Source organism: Pezoporus wallicus, unplaced genomic scaffold (assembly GCF_028554395.1).
Source record: "Pezoporus wallicus isolate ANWC-B61680 ecotype Strahan unplaced genomic scaffold, APGP_CSIRO_Pwel_v1 contig_3486, whole genome shotgun sequence".
Lineage (NCBI taxonomy): Eukaryota > Metazoa > Chordata > Aves > Psittaciformes > Psittacidae > Pezoporus > Pezoporus wallicus.
Window position 1 is genome coordinate 7355241 of NW_026642292.1, and position 18143 is coordinate 7373383.

At 38.2% G+C, this 18143-nt stretch overlaps 1 protein-coding gene across 4 annotated transcripts in view; it reads right to left on the reverse strand.

Annotated features, from left to right (window-relative positions):
• NPAS3 (neuronal PAS domain protein 3) overlaps positions 1–18143 on the reverse strand; it is a 607513-nt gene that overhangs the window by 22636 nt on the left and 566734 nt on the right. For all 4 annotated transcript variants that reach the window (XM_057428644.1, XM_057428645.1, XM_057428647.1 and 1 more), the window contains one exon: positions 5788–5981. In XM_057428644.1, the coding sequence (XP_057284627.1) occupies positions 5788–5981 (194 nt within the window). The remainder of the gene's footprint in view (positions 1–5787; positions 5982–18143) is intronic.

Sequence of the window (18143 nt, forward strand, 5' to 3'; positions counted from 1 at the left end):
TTAAATTCTAGTGCATATTCTCCCTGTAGCATAACACCAAGACAATGTAATTCCATGAAATTGTAAAGCATTAGCAACAATCCAAAATCCTCATTAAAAGACCAAGATGTTTCAAGGTTACATAATAAAGTAAAACCATGTTATGTTTATACCAAATGATTAGAGACACATTTCATTTCAACAGATTGGTCTTCTATTGGGTATATCCATGAAAAAGCTCTTCAACCATTTCTTGGCACCAAGTCCAAACTGATATTTCAAGGGATATAATTTAAATGCTGAGACACACAGATGCCTCAGGGTGTTATCTTTTTTAGTCTAATTCATTTGGGAACTCAGCTTTCACTCTGGGCTCTTTCAACTGGGACTTTGTTGTTTATTGCACATAGAAACTTTAAAATCTATTCTGCAGACCTTTGTGTGCGTGGGTCTGTGTGTGTGTCTGCGTGCTTGTAGCTGTGTGAACGTGTGAACTTCTGTCATGGAGTGTCAAGGTGTCAATTAAAAGCAGTACAGAAAATAACAAAACAATTGGAAAATGCCTTGCTCACACAAGCATTTAAAACTATGCATGTTTTATAGCTATAGAATAATGTTTTAGGGTTTGAAATATGCTGCAATGACTGGGGTTAAGCCTACTTTGCCACTGTAAGATATAATTGCCACATGCTTAAGGGAGTAACAAGAAACACCACACATCTTGATAGACCAGACAGCTGCAGTGTGATCCTTAAGGAGGCCAGTGGGGAGGCAAAACCAGAAACCAAACTGCTTAGGTCTGAGGGTTTCCCTATAGCAGGCAGAGGGGGTGAACACAGCCACTTGGTCATTGACTAGTAGAGCAGTGGTTACCTGGGTGTCTGAGGCAGGGAGAATGCATAGACCAAAAAGACTGAAGGAGAATGGAAGCATTGGACAGCAGGCACCACAGCAGCACTGGTGGTTTGTCCCAATTAAAAATGAAACCAAATATGAAAACCATCACAGGTAAAGCAGGTGTACTCAAATATGCTAGTAAAAATGGTCAAATCAAGCCGAGCACAGAGCAAAACAGCTGTCTCCCACTTTCATGACAGAGCATGAAAGGATCTCTTTCAAACAACTGCCTAGTAGTTACAGAACTTAACCAAATGTGCAATACCCATCTGGGGATACCCGTCTTATGTTTATCACAAACCACAGTTGAAAAGCACCTTTCCTACCTTCTTAGAGGGGACACAATTCCCCAGGATAAAGACAAGTCTGGAAACTGGCAGCAGGACTCCCTGTCCTTTCTGCTGAGTTCCTCTGCTTTGGTTACACAGTGAATTATGGGTTTGGAAACAAAGGACCTGGGGTCTCTGCCCAGTGATAAGAAACCTCACCAGAATGAAGGGAGTCCTATATTTAAAGGTTTCTTTTTAAAGGTATATATTTTTTATACTAAACTAAGTGTATAAACAGCCATGGAGCAAGAACCAGAACTTAAGTTTCTCCCCCTATCATGTCATGACTTTCCTCACTAACACAATTTGTGGTTGCTTCTCTGACCCAAGAACTCTCTTAGGAAGTGGCTTTGCTTCAAGTTCAGGATGAAATCGTACCCTGCCCAGCCTAGTAGAAAGGGGCAATCTCCAGGCAGGCGACTGCCCTGTGATGTACGAAGGCTGTGAGTGTTACAGTTCACAGGGCTGAAACGGAAGATGATCATTCTGCTTTCACCTCTGGTAAATCTGACTCAGCTGTATTTTGTTTCTCTGCAGCATCATGTTTGTGTAAAGTCTTCGCAGATTAAAATGAACACAGCAAGGCAACAGTAGAAGCAGATTCACAATCCCTTAAGTTTAAGGTTGCACCAGTGGAGGTTTAAATTGAATATTAGGAAAAAATTCTTCACTGTAAGGGTTATCAAGCCTTGGAGCAGGCTGCCCAGGGAAGTGGTTCAGTTATCATCCCTGGAGGTATTTAAAAGATGTGTAGAAGTGCTCAGGGACATGGTTTAGTGGTGGACTTGGCAGTGTGAGGTTGGAACTGATGATCTTAAAGGTCTTTTCCAACCTAATGATTATACAATTCTATAATATTTAAAAAAAAAGCTGTTTCAGACATATGAAGGCCATAGGATTTTTTTTCTTTTTTTAAGTGAAAAAAGTGTTAGAAGAAACAGAAAGAATATCCAGACAGAAGTGATGATGATCACTGGCAAGCAATGACACCAAAAACAAAAGCAAAAGAAATAACATCAAATAGCACACTCCTGCTTATATTAAAGGTACCACAGATGGAAGGAAAAAAAAAAAGGAATATTATAGTGTATTTTAGAGTACTAGTAAGGAGGCAGATCTTGTGTCCCCCAAGCTCTTTGACAAAATGAAGTGAAAGGTTGATAGGTAGGAACTCGGTTTGGCTGAATACACAGACCTGATCCAGAAAACATAAGAACAGGCTTACATTAGAGCAGATCAGTGGTTCCAGCCACTTACAGGGCTGTTAACATGACTGAAATTTAAAGGTAGGTATGGTACAGTTCTTTGCTAAGTTAGGACCAAATTGTGCACACATTTGTACGCTTGAGGCTCCCTACGCAAGACTGTTTCTGCATATCAGCAATCACTGTCATAGCGAACGGGCCAAAATCTCTTCCATTTGGAAAGCACTATATGTACTGGCTTATTTCTTTTTGGGGATATATTAGCAAATATGGCTATAGCAGTCCACATTAAACTGGGCTAGGCTCTCTCCAGATGGTCTCCAGTCATTAACTGCTGACACTGAAAATACACGGACTGATGCTGTACTTTAGTAGTAGTCTCTTTATTTTGCTTTATTTACCTTCGCCTAAGATGATTTTCCTCTGCAGGTGCTTTTCTCACTCCATAGACTACTAAAGAAATTCTAGACTATTCTAGACTAGATAGTGAAGTTTAGATGACATAAAGATGATGAATACTGCATTTGGAAAACAGACATGGATTAATATACCACACTTTAGATGACAGAATTTTATATCCCCATTTAACACTCTCAGAACGAAATATTAAATGTTAGAAAAAGCCAGTGTATTAGCTAATGGATCTTGTCCCAAAGGGAAGCAAACTGTTTACTAGTTTGTGCACTGAGTCCAGGACTGATGCAGATCTCTTCATTCAGAGGAAAGTAACAAGATGCACCCAAAGACTTGAGTAATGTCACTCCTGTTCCCTGCTGTTGCAGGCAGGCAGCCACTTGGAAAACTAGGAGTACTATTGATCTCACCCCTGCTGATCCAATGGTCCACTGTGAGCATTCATTTTAGTTAAGTAGCATGGCTTCTGCTCTATATTCCCTGCCAGAAACTCCCCATTGCTCCATAAAGAGTGCTTACAGCTTCCCCATCATGGATCCATTTTTTTCTGTTTTCATCAATGTTGTGCTTTCTTTACTGTGGCACCACAAAGAATTTCCTGGCTGCCCACAAGTGCCAGGAGTCAAGCCCATTTATTCACGATGGGATGCTTATCTCCTTTTCTATAGTCCCAGAAGAGAGATCCTAACTTCCCTGACTCGGAGAATGGCCTTGGCAGATGCCCAGATATTTCATCTGACAGTTTCAATCAGCTGTTCAGTGAATTCCTTCCCCTCCTCTGTCCTTACTATTCCTCCAGCTTTTACAGTCATATTATGCTTTATACTTGCTATGAAATCCAAGTCCTGTCAATCTTGCTCCAGTTTCCGTCAGTGGAAATCCTGCTGCCTCAGTGAGCTAACATTCACCTCCCAGCCCTGAAGAAGTGTTTATACTATGTGAAACTCCTTTTATAAAGTACTTTTAACACTAACACAAGGGCTTAAAATGGAACTATTGCAACATAAATTCAGGTATCATCATATGCACTCTAGTATATAAGAAAAAATCTGTAGCAAAAAAAGCAAAGTTGCTTTATAATGTTGCCTTTACCTTAATGGACAGACACCAGCAACTCATTTCACAGAGGCCATTGAAGAGCTTTGTAGTGGTAGCAGCTTTTCATTACTACCTGGCTAGGCTGCAGTCAAATCAAAGGCAAAAGGTTTCTTCTAGACCCTGCTTCTAATCCCCAGAGCATTTTCACCATATGCCAGAATATGCAGAATCTAGATGCTCACTGGTTAAAGTCACAGGGAAAAACTCAGCCCAAACTTTAATACTTCTAAGGAAGCTTTATCTGTGACCTTGTGCAAGCCACTTTCTACAGAGCTGTTTTTCCAAGCTTAAAAAATAGACTAATATATTCTCTTCTAGGTAATGCTTTGGAAGTTTAGATGAAGTGTTCTCTCTAGTAGCCAAGTAATATTATTAATAATACTATTGTGGCAGTTCAGCAACATGACAGCAAAGATAACCTCTTAACTGAAATCCAAGTTTATTGAAAATGTTTAAGGCCCTGATTCAACAAAGCATTTGCACTTATCCATTTTTATAGAAGTTTATATTGATGTGCTGTCCTGATCATAGGTACTCTGTTATGATTGAACAATTATGATTGCTCATTTCAGAGTTTCCACTATTAACTTATAATATGCCATGGCTGCTGTCACATGAAAAGCTTGCATTACCCATCTTGATTGTTTCACTTTTTGATGATAGTTCTCCTTGACAAAATTTCTTTTGGCTGCATTACTTTTCTTCTTCCTTTCCAACCTTTCCCCCCAAGCTCAGACTTCCATTAGTGGACCCAAACTTCTTTATTACTTATATCTTCCTCCTCAGATATCCTGTTCCCTACATTTACTTTTATTTTCCAGGGCCCTGAGGACACCAATAAGCCTTAATGGTCTTGCCCAGCCCCAGAGGTCATTTCACCCTCCCAGGGCTCTCCAAACCCTGCCTGCAGTCCAGAACACCATGTCAACCCCGCAGGGAATCAGCCCCTGCCCCAGTGATGCTGCAGCAGGACCTGCCTCCAGCTCCCCACGTCCCTGCCCTGCCTGGCCACTGGCCCAAGTCCTGCCCTTGGCCTGTTCCCAGGAAGGTGCCCAATGCCTGGGGCTGGTGCTGCCCCATGCCCCCTGCTTCCCTGCTCCAGGCTGGGATGGTGGGATGGGGCCTGGCTGCCAAGCCCCTCTCTGACAGACCCCCATGGGCACCCCCCGGTGGTACAAGCTGCCAACCCTCAGAGAGTAGACAGCTGAATTTAAATCCCATCTTTCACCTTCCTAGATGACGTGTCGCTGTCACATTGAGCATAGCCCCCCCCAGCCAACTTCTCATCACCTGTTCCCATTTCACTGCTGTCTTCCCAGTATGCCCTGAACCAATTTTATTCTACAGTTTTCCCACCTCTTACTGCAACAGATCCCACCTCTCTAGCCTACTATCTAGGCCATCTGTGCTTCTGTTCCATTAAACACTGAGCAGGATGTGCTGTAATCTGCAAATTAGTTCAAAAATGGAAAACTTTAAAACTTCATACAGAAAGACTTGTGGAAGGGAGGACAGGGGAGCATAAGGACAGCTATACAGGTCAGACCAACGTCTGTCTAGTCCCAGATCTTGCCTCTGAGAGGGACGGTGAGAGATTGTAAAAAGCAGGGAAAGCTTAGCGGAATCTTTCCTGGCCTATCTTCCCCTATGCCAGCAAGATACCATGCAAATTATAGCTTGAAGTTTACCTTTATGTTCTAAGAATGTAATGAAAATGAAGGTGATGATGACGAGAGTGAATTCAATGCTCTCATACAACACCCAGATGACACTGCAGGAGTCACAATTTTAAAGCTTTTTGCAAAGCCCATGGAACACAGAATACACACAGCTAAAACAAATAAAAAAAGGGCTAAAAGCTGTACCTATTTTCACAGTAAATGATATTGAGGTCCATATTCACACGAGTGACAAACATGTGGCAGTCAATCCTGACTTCATTAATTGTAGGAGGTGGCAAAGCATGAGCAACGACAACAAGTCCCATGATTTGGCTGGGTACTGTCCGTCCGTGGGACAGTGACACTCTCAGACGTAACCGGCCTGTTATATGAATCACCTGGAAAATAAAAACAACAAAAGAAACCCCAGTGAATTCTGGTTGCAACTGTGACATCAGTTTCTTTTAACAGACAGCATTACTATTCCTTACAGACCACTTAACACAGCCAAAAATTGTACTAAGTAACTGCCAGTATTAGTGTTAAGCTTATTAATATTGGCTGTCAACATGTTCTATATGTCCTCATGGCAAAAAAGAAGGCAAGAACATTAACAAGCAAATGCTTCACATTCATCAGATAAAAACCTCAGAACTCCTGCAGTATTGATTTCTGTTGTGGTGGTTGCAGAAAGAAAAGAAGAAAAAACCAAACTAGAAATTCAAGAAAAGAAAAGAGAGTGGGATAAAACTGAAATTGTGAAGGTAGAAATTAATAAAATATTGATTTTGTAGCAATTGGAGATTGAATATGAGACAAAAAGATAGACAGTTTTGAAACTTTTCCAGAATGGATTTAATTGAATTGCTAGTCACCTACACCATGGAGACATGGTCACCGACTTGAATTACTTCCTTGTGGTTGGCAATTTGAGAAGCAACAGCCTAGAAGTGATCAATGAGCTCAGCTGCAGGATGGTCTTCCTACATCCACAGCAAGCTTTTTTAAGAGCTTGTAGACATGTAATGCCTTTGCCTAGCACACTATGTGTGCATGGAGAGTTCTGGGGTCAGACGGATTCTTTCCCTATTCACAAGATAATGCCAGAAGATGCCTGGAAAATCCAATTACACCCCTGGAGAATGAAATTCTAAGAATGCTGCCTGCTTAAATAGGGTAAGTTGAAACTGGCAAAAGAATAATTCACCCTTAAGGTGTTCTGTGGATAAAGAAAGAGGCGTTTGTTTGTTTGTTTTTTAAATAAAAGAATATAAATACAGCACTGTTGCCAAAAGTCAAACTGAAAATGGAAACCGCAGTTGCTGTACTCATGGATAGGAGAGCCATAAGAACTTGCAGTTGAGATTTTCACCCTTGGTGTGTTACAACATCAACATGAAGAGAAGGCTTCTAGGAGATGGGAGCCCCTTTCACTGTGATCCCAGACACACTACCCAGTGGTCAATGGAGATGCTGGTTGGTGCCAGGTGCATGTGAGGAGGTGACAGAGATGGGGTGTAATTATAAGTCCACTAATACTCATCTTACAAAGACAGCAGCCAAACTCTTTGCTTCTGATCTGAGATTAAGTGTTAATAGAAAGTGAGAAAGAAAATCTTTCATTAGTAAGACTGCAAACCAAAGTGCATCCAAGTTCAAATCTAATTCAGATCTGTGATCTAAGCTTGAAGTTTGTTTCTTTTTTTTAACCTAATCATTAAAATATCTCCCTTCTCCATTATTTTACATTTTGACTTCAGCCAGTGTGGTGAATCTGAGTGAAGAAAGTGATTAGCTGCTGTGTTTGTCCATTTCAGTTGCATGTTTCTGACGATCCACATTGGAAGTAATCATTGCCTCAGCTCACACTTAATGCACCTTCCAAGGGTAAACTCTACTATGAATATTTGAAAAAGCTCCTAAAGGCAAAGATGCAAAAACACCATTTCAAACACACTTTATTTTTTTTCCTCAAGACCCCATTAACTAATGAAGAAATAGCTAAAAGAAATAGGATTAACTTCACAGGAGGGGCAGTAATAGTATATTATGCTCCTTCTAGCTACGCTCGCACATACATCTGCTTTTTATCATTATCTGTCTCTTTTTATCATGCAGTTTCAGCTTACTGCAAAACTCAAATCTGTAAATGCTTGAAAAAATATTGATGGATAACTAGTAATAATGTGCAAAATAATCTTGTACTGAACGTGCTATGCAAAAGTATTGTTGTTCTGTTGTTTTTTCATAAGAGTCCTTATGCTAATATGTTTGAAGTTGGCACTATCACTTGAGGGAATTTCTAAAATATATCATACTTAAAATCCGTTTATCTCTTCCTTGTATTTTTAAAAACTTCCATGTCATTTGCACCTAAACATCAACATGATTTGTTTTTGAACAACTCTCTATGCAGTCACTTTTTTCTGATTCCTCATCTAAAATACACCTCAGATGTAGTATTACTACAAGAGACAGTTCCAAACCTGCTAGACCCACCATATATTAACATTGTTGAATTTCAAGACAGTTTGCTTCCAGATTCAAATTATTTAGCTTGTTCCTAGCTTTATCGTAGATCAAAACATATTCTAAATCCCCACAAGGTTGCGAATTTTAGGGGTCAGCACTCACTTGCATTCTGATTCTGTACACTGGGAAATGTACAGCAAACCACCCATCAGTTCCAGTGCCTGAGTGCTTCTAAAGAAACTGTATTTCCATGCCTGAAATCCCTTTCTATGACAAAATCAGTTAAATGCACCAAGTGGGAAACCTAATTGGTAGTAAAAAACAATTCTAGCTGTCATGACCTTGTCTACATTGTGAGTACTGCCACTTTTAACACTGGTTCATTTGAACTGGGATGAGGGGTGATAGGAATTATAGGGTCAATTATCTCCGGTAGCTAAAATTAATCTCTTTATAATTCAATCCCACAGCACCAGTCTATCATATCCTAAAGCAGTATTATGACTTTAATAAAGCTAAATTGCAAGAATAAACTGTTTTATGAAGGACAATACTTGGACCCAGATGTAAATATTTAACAAAAATTTGCCAGGAATATTCTGAAAATTAAAAGTAAATGCACCTCTTCTGTGCAGTTTTCTTTATAAATGCTTTCTTCTGAAAAGCATGCAACAGTCCAAATCCATCTTTAAAATAAAATAGTTTTCTCTCTAATAATGCTGTATGAATAGACTGGCACATTTAGATGTCATGGCAGGAGAAAACAGTGATACTGTGCTCTGTCCATTATAAAAATTTGGGTGAATGCTATATTCCTGATCACAAGGATCATCAGAAACTTTGTATGTCAAGAGCTGTACAGATTTCCCCAGCATTTCTGCATGTACTTCCTAAATGAAATTAGTAGCAAGACACCTTTTTTATTCTAATGGGAGCTGCAATTGGTTAACAGTTCAGAGACTTTTGCTTACAAACTGTTTATTGGCAGATATAGTAACTTGCATGATGATTTCATGCAGAGAGAAACCTTATGGTCAAAATAAACCTTGTGACCTGATCTAGACCAGGGTTTGACATAGGCCATTCTGACCTGTGCCATTGCTTGTAGGGTAACTGAGTCGTATAATAGCTGTACTTAGACTTTGGTGAACAAAAAAGCATTCTGCAACAATAAAACTTCTAACGCTGTGAAATGAAAATAACACATACGTAGCTGTAAAGAACTCATGCTGAAGCAAAACAAATACCATAAAAAACTTCAGTACTGTTTGATTGCTTTGTTAAAGAAATTCCAAATCAACTTTGCCTGACACTCCAATATTGGAAAAAAATCATTATTTGGCTTTTATTTTTAGCTGATTAGAAAAGGGATTTGCAAAATATTGTAAGTACATGTAAACACAGTTTATGAGTCTGGGAGTGTTAACAAGCCACACTGCTTGGACAAATATATATTTCTTTTTCCTGCCATATGCTCTCTTTAGTCATCTGTTAGCAATAAGCACTTAGATGTGCTCTACTAATGTCTACTCATTATAAACAAGCACATCACAAAGACCTTGATAAAACCTTCCCTCTGCCAATACTCAAGGAAAGGAAAGCCCAGCAATTGAAAAACACATCTGGAACCTGCTCATCATCTTTAAAGCTAAATCTCACCTCTGGAGACAGAAATACTCTCTCTGTCAAAAGACATCTTTAAATATTACATCCATCTTTTCACATACATGTCATGTCATAAGTAAGGACATGCATTACCAGAGGCTATGAAAACCTGCAAGCATGAAAAATCTGTGAATTTCACCTTTCAGATGTTTCTGTGTTCTTCAAAACTTAAATTTCCATTAGAGAGAAATTTCTAAACTATTTCTTTTGTTCTCTGTGTAAATCACTATGCCAATTTATTATGGGACTGATACCACAGCACTGACAGAATTGCTCCCTCCACCTCATTTCTCCTAATAAGATATTAAATTTGAAGCCTTAAAATTATTGCTTAGACCCAAATTTTGAGAAGACAGTCACATATGAAGACATCTTACTTCAGATTGTGTGCCTAGATATTTCTTTAGCTGTCTTAGAAACAATTCATACACACATTTATCCCTCTTTAGAGAAACAATTGTGATTCATAAAGATACTAGTTTCAGTCTCTCAAAGACATTATTCATACTTTCAAAATCAACACCTAAATCCTTAGAACACAATTAATTTGTACTGCTAGAATTGGCTTAAGAAATACCTCTACAAACTATAGCCATGTTTATACATTCTTCTGTCAAAGACTTGTGTGCTCCTTCAGTCACAGATACGTGGACATGCATCTAAAAACCCACCGGTGACACTAGCATGACAAACAGTCCACAAGGCAAAGGGTCCTACATGGTTTCAGGTGATTCCTAAGCTAAGACTGATCATTTGGAAACAGGTCTTCCTCTGGACTTTTCAAAGAAAATGGGGTCCACTGTCACACCTGAAGTTCACACAGTGATAAAGGTTCCCTTTTTCTGAAACAAAATGTATCCATGCCTATCAACTTAAACTTTACTATAGGTTTTTAAATCTACCATGGTTCTCTTCTTTCCTCCCTGTATCCCAGTGTACTCACTAAAACATTTATATTTGTTTTCTCATGGTCAGAAGCCATTTATTTCTAGGGTTCCACAGCCCCATCCCCAATTGAGACCAAAGCCTGCTCTCCAACCCTTCAGGAAAGCTTTGGGAAAATACATTACTTGCCTATACTGTCATTTAGCAGCAGCTGGGATCAGAGAGATCCAGTAAGGCCTTGTGTTTTACACAGCTCCAGTAATACTTGCATATTCCATTCTCAGACTTGTAGTATTCCTAACAGGAGGTCCCATGCAGCATGATGTTTTGGTGTTGAAAAAGAGTGAATCACTACAGCTGCAATATGCTGGAACATCGCACTTGTGCAGCAAGTTCGATGTGTCCCACATGCATCCAACTTGTGTACAGTTAGCTTAACACACAGAGGACATGTTGGGCTTGCAGCATGAGCCATGCAAGTAGTTTGTCCATGCCCAGTGGCCACTCTTGGGGACTCCTACATGTCTGGAAACCTGATCAAACACGCCTCAGATGAAGAAGTTGTGAAAGGTAAAGTCTGCAGATGTATACTCTTGTTGTATCAATGCTAGATATACTATCTCTTTCAGCCTATAAAACAACCACCATACCACTGTTTTCCTTGTTAACTTCATCCACCTCCAAGCATAACTTACTTTTTCTCTTGGACAGCATAACAGAATAACGTCTACTTACAGTAATTGTTCTCAACTCTCATCTGATTCAGAAGTTTGCTGTTTCAGTTTAAACCTTGAAAAACTGTTTGTATGTGGAAAAACCTGGGTCTTTTTTGTTGGTTTCTTTTTTTTTTTTTTTCTGACTATAATAGTCTATCTAAGAAAAGATACTGCTTCTATACACAAACCTTGTCCTATCATATCAATTCCACACCAGAAGTGCAGCTGTCAGCGAGCCATTCTGAACCATAGGTGTTAAAAAAAAAAAGAGACTAGGCAGTAATCTATAACTCCTGAGAAACAACTTTGTAAGTAAAATACAGTCGGTCTTAATATAGTTATGCATCAAATGCTACTTCAACCACTGTTAAGAATTATGGTCTTGAGCACCCACTGAAAGAATACAAGTCTGATTTCAAGGAAGGCAAACATTATTCCTAACACATACATAGTTTCAAGGTCAATAGCCTCTTTTCCATCTACAAGTACATTTCAAATCCCTTCAAATACACCTGCAAAAGACAGTCTGAAACTGGAAATGGTATTTACATTTAAACAGCATATTTGGTCTCTGGATGTATTTTATTGTTAAAAAGTCAATGCCAGTTTTTGGACACACTCTAAGCTTTTTCCATCTTTTCTCTGATAACAATGTCTCCAAATAATAAGATTCAAAAGACATTTTGCTGCTTAAAACAGTCAGAGGCAGAATTTAGGCTAATCCTAAGGGATTTTAAAAAAGTATCCCTATGAGGCCTCAAACTCATTTGGTGCTTAAAGACAAGCACCACGTGAGAAACACCCTGGCTTGGCAGGCTCAGTTCATAGATCTTACTCAGTCCCTAAAATGACCTGCGTAGAGTATCATTTATTGCATATGATGAATGTTGAGACCAGCAGCAAGCACAATAGCCACAGCCACTTTCATTCAAGTACACCACAGGGAACAGCTGTTCTTATGTGTAAAAGTTACTATTTTGAGTACTTGTGCAAAAAGCCTCTTGTTTCTCAACCTCAGGACGCACAACCTCTTATCTCCCACTTGCCTCACACTAGATAATAAGCTAAAGGAAAGGGAGTGAGGACAGCTTTCTAATTCTCCAAAACAATGAAGACAAAACAAGAACCTGACATTGCCCACGTTACTTCTATCATATGAAGCTCCCTGATGTGGATATGGCTAGGTTAGGGTTATCTAAAGAATAAACTACAACTTCTCTATGGGAGTAATGGGAAACTGTGGCACAATAACAATTCCTGAAGCTGCCATTAAAAAATAAAAATGAAGTTTTTTCAAGAGTGTGCAACAGGCTGTTCTTCTAGAGTTATCAAATCTTAATAGGCTGGGAAATGAACATTAGAACAGAGATTGTTCAAGAATAATTAATAAAAATATATTTGCTATGAAAATTTTAATATCCTTTAGATTAACATTGTTAGATCATCAATTTAAAGCTTATTTTTCGTTCTGTTACACAACAGCATTTCCATTTTATTATTTGGGGTAACAGATCAGTAGTTATTGTTTAGTATGGCATAGCACAGTGTCCTGCACTATATATGAGCACATGTATATCTTTATCACCATGATAGCTCTCACATTAGAATTCTGAGGTCCAGGGTTGCATTGGAATTCATTGCGGTAGTAAAAGCTGTATGACCAAGACCCTCCATTCAAAAGCAAATTTGTATTGCAAAATATGTTATCATGCCTTCCTTTCCTGTGTTGTGAATTTTTATTAATTTCAATGGATTAGCAAGATGCTTTTCTCTAAATAAAAGCTGTATTGGAGCTGACACACCTGAAATCAGGCTTATAATATGAATAGTAATTCAACATGCTACGTTTGATTTTAGTACCTTTGAACCCTTTTCCTTTTTAATATGCTCAAACAGCCAAATACAAACTGACACCAGGAACTCATGTGTGGCAACAAACAGGAAAAAATAGAGTATCTCAGTTTAATACAAACCTACATACAAAGGGATCAATTTTTTACAATTCGTGGTTTAGCATACAATACAGATGTCCTCAGAGTGAATATAGAGTAGCTATACATAAGAAATTAGAATTATCAATTCGGGGAAATTTCTCAAGAGTCCTTTTGATATGTAATACAGCAAATATAATGACTAAGAAACCAGGCATCAATGCATTAAATGACATCAGGTTGAGATCTATTTAGAAAAGACAGGTTTAAGCTGGAAAAGAATCTCTTTGATATGACCTCCAGAGCAGACCAAGGATTCAAGGTGAGCAGATTTAGCCTTGCATATCTGCTTGCTTCACAGCTGCTTTTAAATATAAACTCTAAAATATCTAATATTGAGCTATTGCAGAATTAGGTCTATATAAGAAAAAAATTAAGAACTCAGGATTTTCTTATACTTCTAGTCAATGGTAAAATGGATTTTGTATGTTGAACTCAAGGAATAAATGAAACACAGCTGATTTAAAATCTAGCTAATGTAACTAACTTATTTCTAGATGATATACTGTAGAATCTGACTACTGCTGACCTAAGCTAGGAGTCTGGAATGCCTCAGAATTTTTGGTAGTCTGCATCCAGTATTTATGGCCAATACTTACTTAACCCTGAAACTCAAAAGATAGCTTCACTGTAACAGATTTTCTACTGCAAATCCCTTGGTGTTCAAATGTGTTGCATTTTTTCTTTTTTCCTCACGAATGTTTGAAGTCCCCTGTAAAAATAATGCCTTGAGGATATTTTTTCCTTAATACTACTTAAAGAAAGTTGAAAGCATTTAGCTATTGAAGTGTGTAGGGTTCTAATAAAGGAATTGTCATCCCTGCCCAAGAGCAAACTCTCTCAGAGCTCACTACTCCAGAATTCTGGTATTCCTGCCAACAGTAAAAATTAAAAGCTGAGGGACTTTTGTTGCATCAGTTCCAATGTGGTTTATTCACAATATTGGGGGGTGGGGTGGAAACTGGCTACATCATTCTGCAATAGAAAGGGTGGAAAAGTTTTATAAAATCAGCCTGGATCCTCTATGGCAGGGCAATCAAATCTTGTTGCACTAAAGACAACCAATAACAAGTATTCTTCAGATGTAGTGCCTTTATTTCTATCTTTGGAGCGAGAAATAAAGGAGTTTTGTTTGTTTGTTTGTCTGTTTTTTCTTTCCATACTGTTTTATTTGATGCAGTTCTTAGCAGTCCAATGATTGCCTTAGGTGATTCTCTGCACAGTGAGCAAGGGCTACATAAACAAAGTATCTGATATTAATGCATTTTGCCCACACAGAGAGGAAAAATGTCGAAAATCATATTGTCTGTAAAGACAGAAAGGGATTTGTCAACTTAGCCTTGATTAAGACAGTTATGTTTATGTTCTCAAGCTCTCCACCTGGGGTTGCAATCCCAGTTAGTCAGGAGAAGTCATATTCACTCTTCCTTATTTTGTGGATAAATGTGTGGAAAGATCTGAATTTTTCTCATAGTAAAGCAGGGACCCACTGTGAAAAAGGCTAAGAACTACAATTTGAATGTCATTTATAGCAAGGTATAATGCACACTTCTGCTCAGGGATGGTGCTGGTTCAGTAGCTAGTCTGAATTAAATGGAAATCCCCATAGACATGTTTGCCTGAGAAATCTTTGCAAAAGTCTTTGACTTTTCCTTGAGATAATGTATTTATTCAGATGTCTACAATTCTATTTCTAGTTTCAGTAGAAGTTTTCTAGGTTATGAGCTCCCTCATGCTAAGACACAAGGAAGGTGTTACCTACTGTTTACTAAGCACTGCAAATTAACATAAGTGAAAGGAACAAGTCCATTAGGAGATGTCCTTCCTGAAACAAATCTCTTTATGACTTCCTGCAAAAATGAGTATACAGTCTTATTTTGCACAACTCTGTGAAATGCAATGAAATAACTGGTACATTGAGACATGCAAACTGTGTGCTCAGTGGCAGTGAAATCAATAGGTCATAAATGTTTGGATCTAGCTCCTTCCTATGGCCATGTCACCTGTAAGGCTCCAGTGCCACTCTAAGCTTCTGCTGAAACATCTGAAGAATGTGAAAATAAAAATATATACCTTCAATCAAATAAAATTTGCCCAGAAATACTCAGTCATGAGACTTATTTCATGTTAAATTGCCCCAGTTTTACAAGAGACATGTGAACCAAAATCAAGTCAATTTTCTGGAGAGGAGGAGTTTTGTGGGTATTTGAAGAAACAGTACTATCATTACTAGCTGAAGTCCACCTAAATTCTCTTTGAAGAAAAAACTTTTATTCCACTTGGAGATGGATGGTCTTTGCAAAGCTCTGACCTTCTCCTTGACAGCTACAAATGGACTACTATTTATGATTTGTTTCTATAATTCACTTAATGTAGCAAGCTAGGTTATAGGTAGCAATTTATTTGTAAAAATCATAATAAAACAGCATTGTTTTAAATGCCAGATGTGGATAAATGGCCAGCAAGAACTGATGAGAGAAGATTCGTGTTCTTGAATCTACACTGAAGAATTATGGCAGCCTCTTGCTTTATCCACATTGGAATCAATTTAGTAATTTTTAATTCACTGATTTTCTGTGCTTGCTTAACAATTATTAATTGATTGTCACAGTCATTCAATTAATTCAAAAGTTGGCAAGTTTAACATGCAGAGATTTTCTTTTACTAACCCACCTAGAATAAAATTTTTCTTTTGTTTTTTTTTTTAAAAAAAACAGGTTACCAAGAAATTACCTCCATATAAGTCATATTTAAAAATGAGATACAGTAGGGGTGTTGCATGCCACCTGTCAGTCCACACTGAACCTTTCCTTATATATAACTAATCTATGTAATTTTACAGGATAACAAGAAAAAATTAGGACAGCTCTGTCTTTCACTCACTACAGTCCTAACTAAAAGTCAGTTTGAACAAGTAGGACTCGTCCTCTGCAAGGCTGGCAGTCTCTCATTTAAGAGTATGATGCATCTCAGGTTGTATTGAAATAAATGGTATGCCTGCCCCATCAGCCAGCGGTCACAGGACCTCCACCTTCACAACCTTCAGGTTGCTCAGTTGTCAAATGTTTCTCATCTGGAATGAGAGTCATTCACTTGCCCTTCATGTCACACTCATTTACGATGGCTGAAATGTTTATTCCAAAGGGGAGTAGAGATAATGAGCAAGGTTTCTTTGCTTTTGGTTACCAGGGGCTATTCACAAGACTTCAGACTTGCTCACTGGGTTTCCTCATTGCAACACAAAACAGCAGAGAGTGAGAAGAAAAACAGCATTCCCAACTCTCATTATTTTATTATGTCTTTCACCATATTTGGTGTTTAACTGAAAGCCTAAGTTTCTGTCTTTTTTCTTCTGGGTGTCACTTAAGCTGCTGTAAACTGAACAAATTGACAAAAGAGTTTTTCATAGAGAGAGGAAAGGAATATGACTTAGACTATGAGCTTCTCTATGGCCTATATAAGGCTAGAATAGGCCCAAGCATTTTGATCTCAAAATGAGAATTTAGTATCTCTCACAGACAATACAGAGGTTCAGATAAATCTGCAGAGTTAGGTACAAGAAGACACACAGAATGAATTCAGCACACAATGCAGACTGTAAGACACATGAGCATGCAAGCTGTGATGAATGGAAGTACTGCAGGGCTTGGAGAAACCCAAGCCCAGACATTTGTTTATTTTTGCACAGAAAATAAAACATGGCCTTGTTTCCCTCTCCTGTAATGTTGGGAAAACTATATAGAAGAAAACTTCAGTCTTTTCAGCATTTGAGTTAAAATCTGAAGTTAGCTCTTCATGTAACAGGTAAGGGTAGAACATGCATGTACATTCATATATGCATTAATCACATGAACAGCCCACTGATTCAGTGGGACTTGATCCATGGTCTACTTGCAAAATGAGTCTAAATGATCTTGGCATCCATTGATAAGATTGTGAGAAATTTATACAATATTTAGCAAATCAAGATCAGTCTGTTCCTATAGAATGCAACAGAAATAACTATTGTGAAAAGCCTTAGAACAGCATGGTTTTTTATGTGTTTTAAAACCATCCTATGGAAATCTTAAGCAAGCACATAAATTCCCTGTTAACATCTATGGGATTGTTAAACATATCTGGAGAAAAGCTATCACATCATTCTTGTTAACCTGGTAGAACCTCTCAGTAAAGAAAGGGAAATAAGCTAGCAGCATACATAAATTTTGGAGACTTTTATATATTTCCACCTGGTGAATCATTAATACCCCCCTGCACATCGATCTAAACCCCTGCCAAAATTCAGTGGTATTGTTCACACCATGTAAAACAGCTCAGGATTTGGCTCACTATCATGTTTAAGTCACTTCTATTATAATTTCTCCTGTTTCATCATTCATGTATGTTGAGCACCTTCCTTAAATTGTAGGTGAAATCCACAGCATACTTCATACAAACATGCACTTTGAATAACTGACTTCCTGGGTTAGCTGCTAAATTCGAAGAAAGCCAGGGCTATGGCACTGTATATTTTGTTGGATGTATTTTCTGGCTTTGCAGGGTATTGGCTGCATGATCTGATAAAAGCTGATGCTAAATGAACTCTACAATTTGTATTCCTACAGGCACAAGTTTATTGGTTTGGGCTTTTTTTTTTTTGTTTTGTTTGGGTTTCTTTGGTTCATTTTGTTTGGTTTGTATTTTTTCCTTGGCTTTGTCTGCAAGGTTCATTACTTACAGTTACTGCAGAATCAATTTGAAATGGCCAAAATCAGTGATGGAATTTACAGCACAATAAATGTACTGCCATACAAGTGCTGTTGCACATGAAAGGGCCTCGGAATATTCTTTT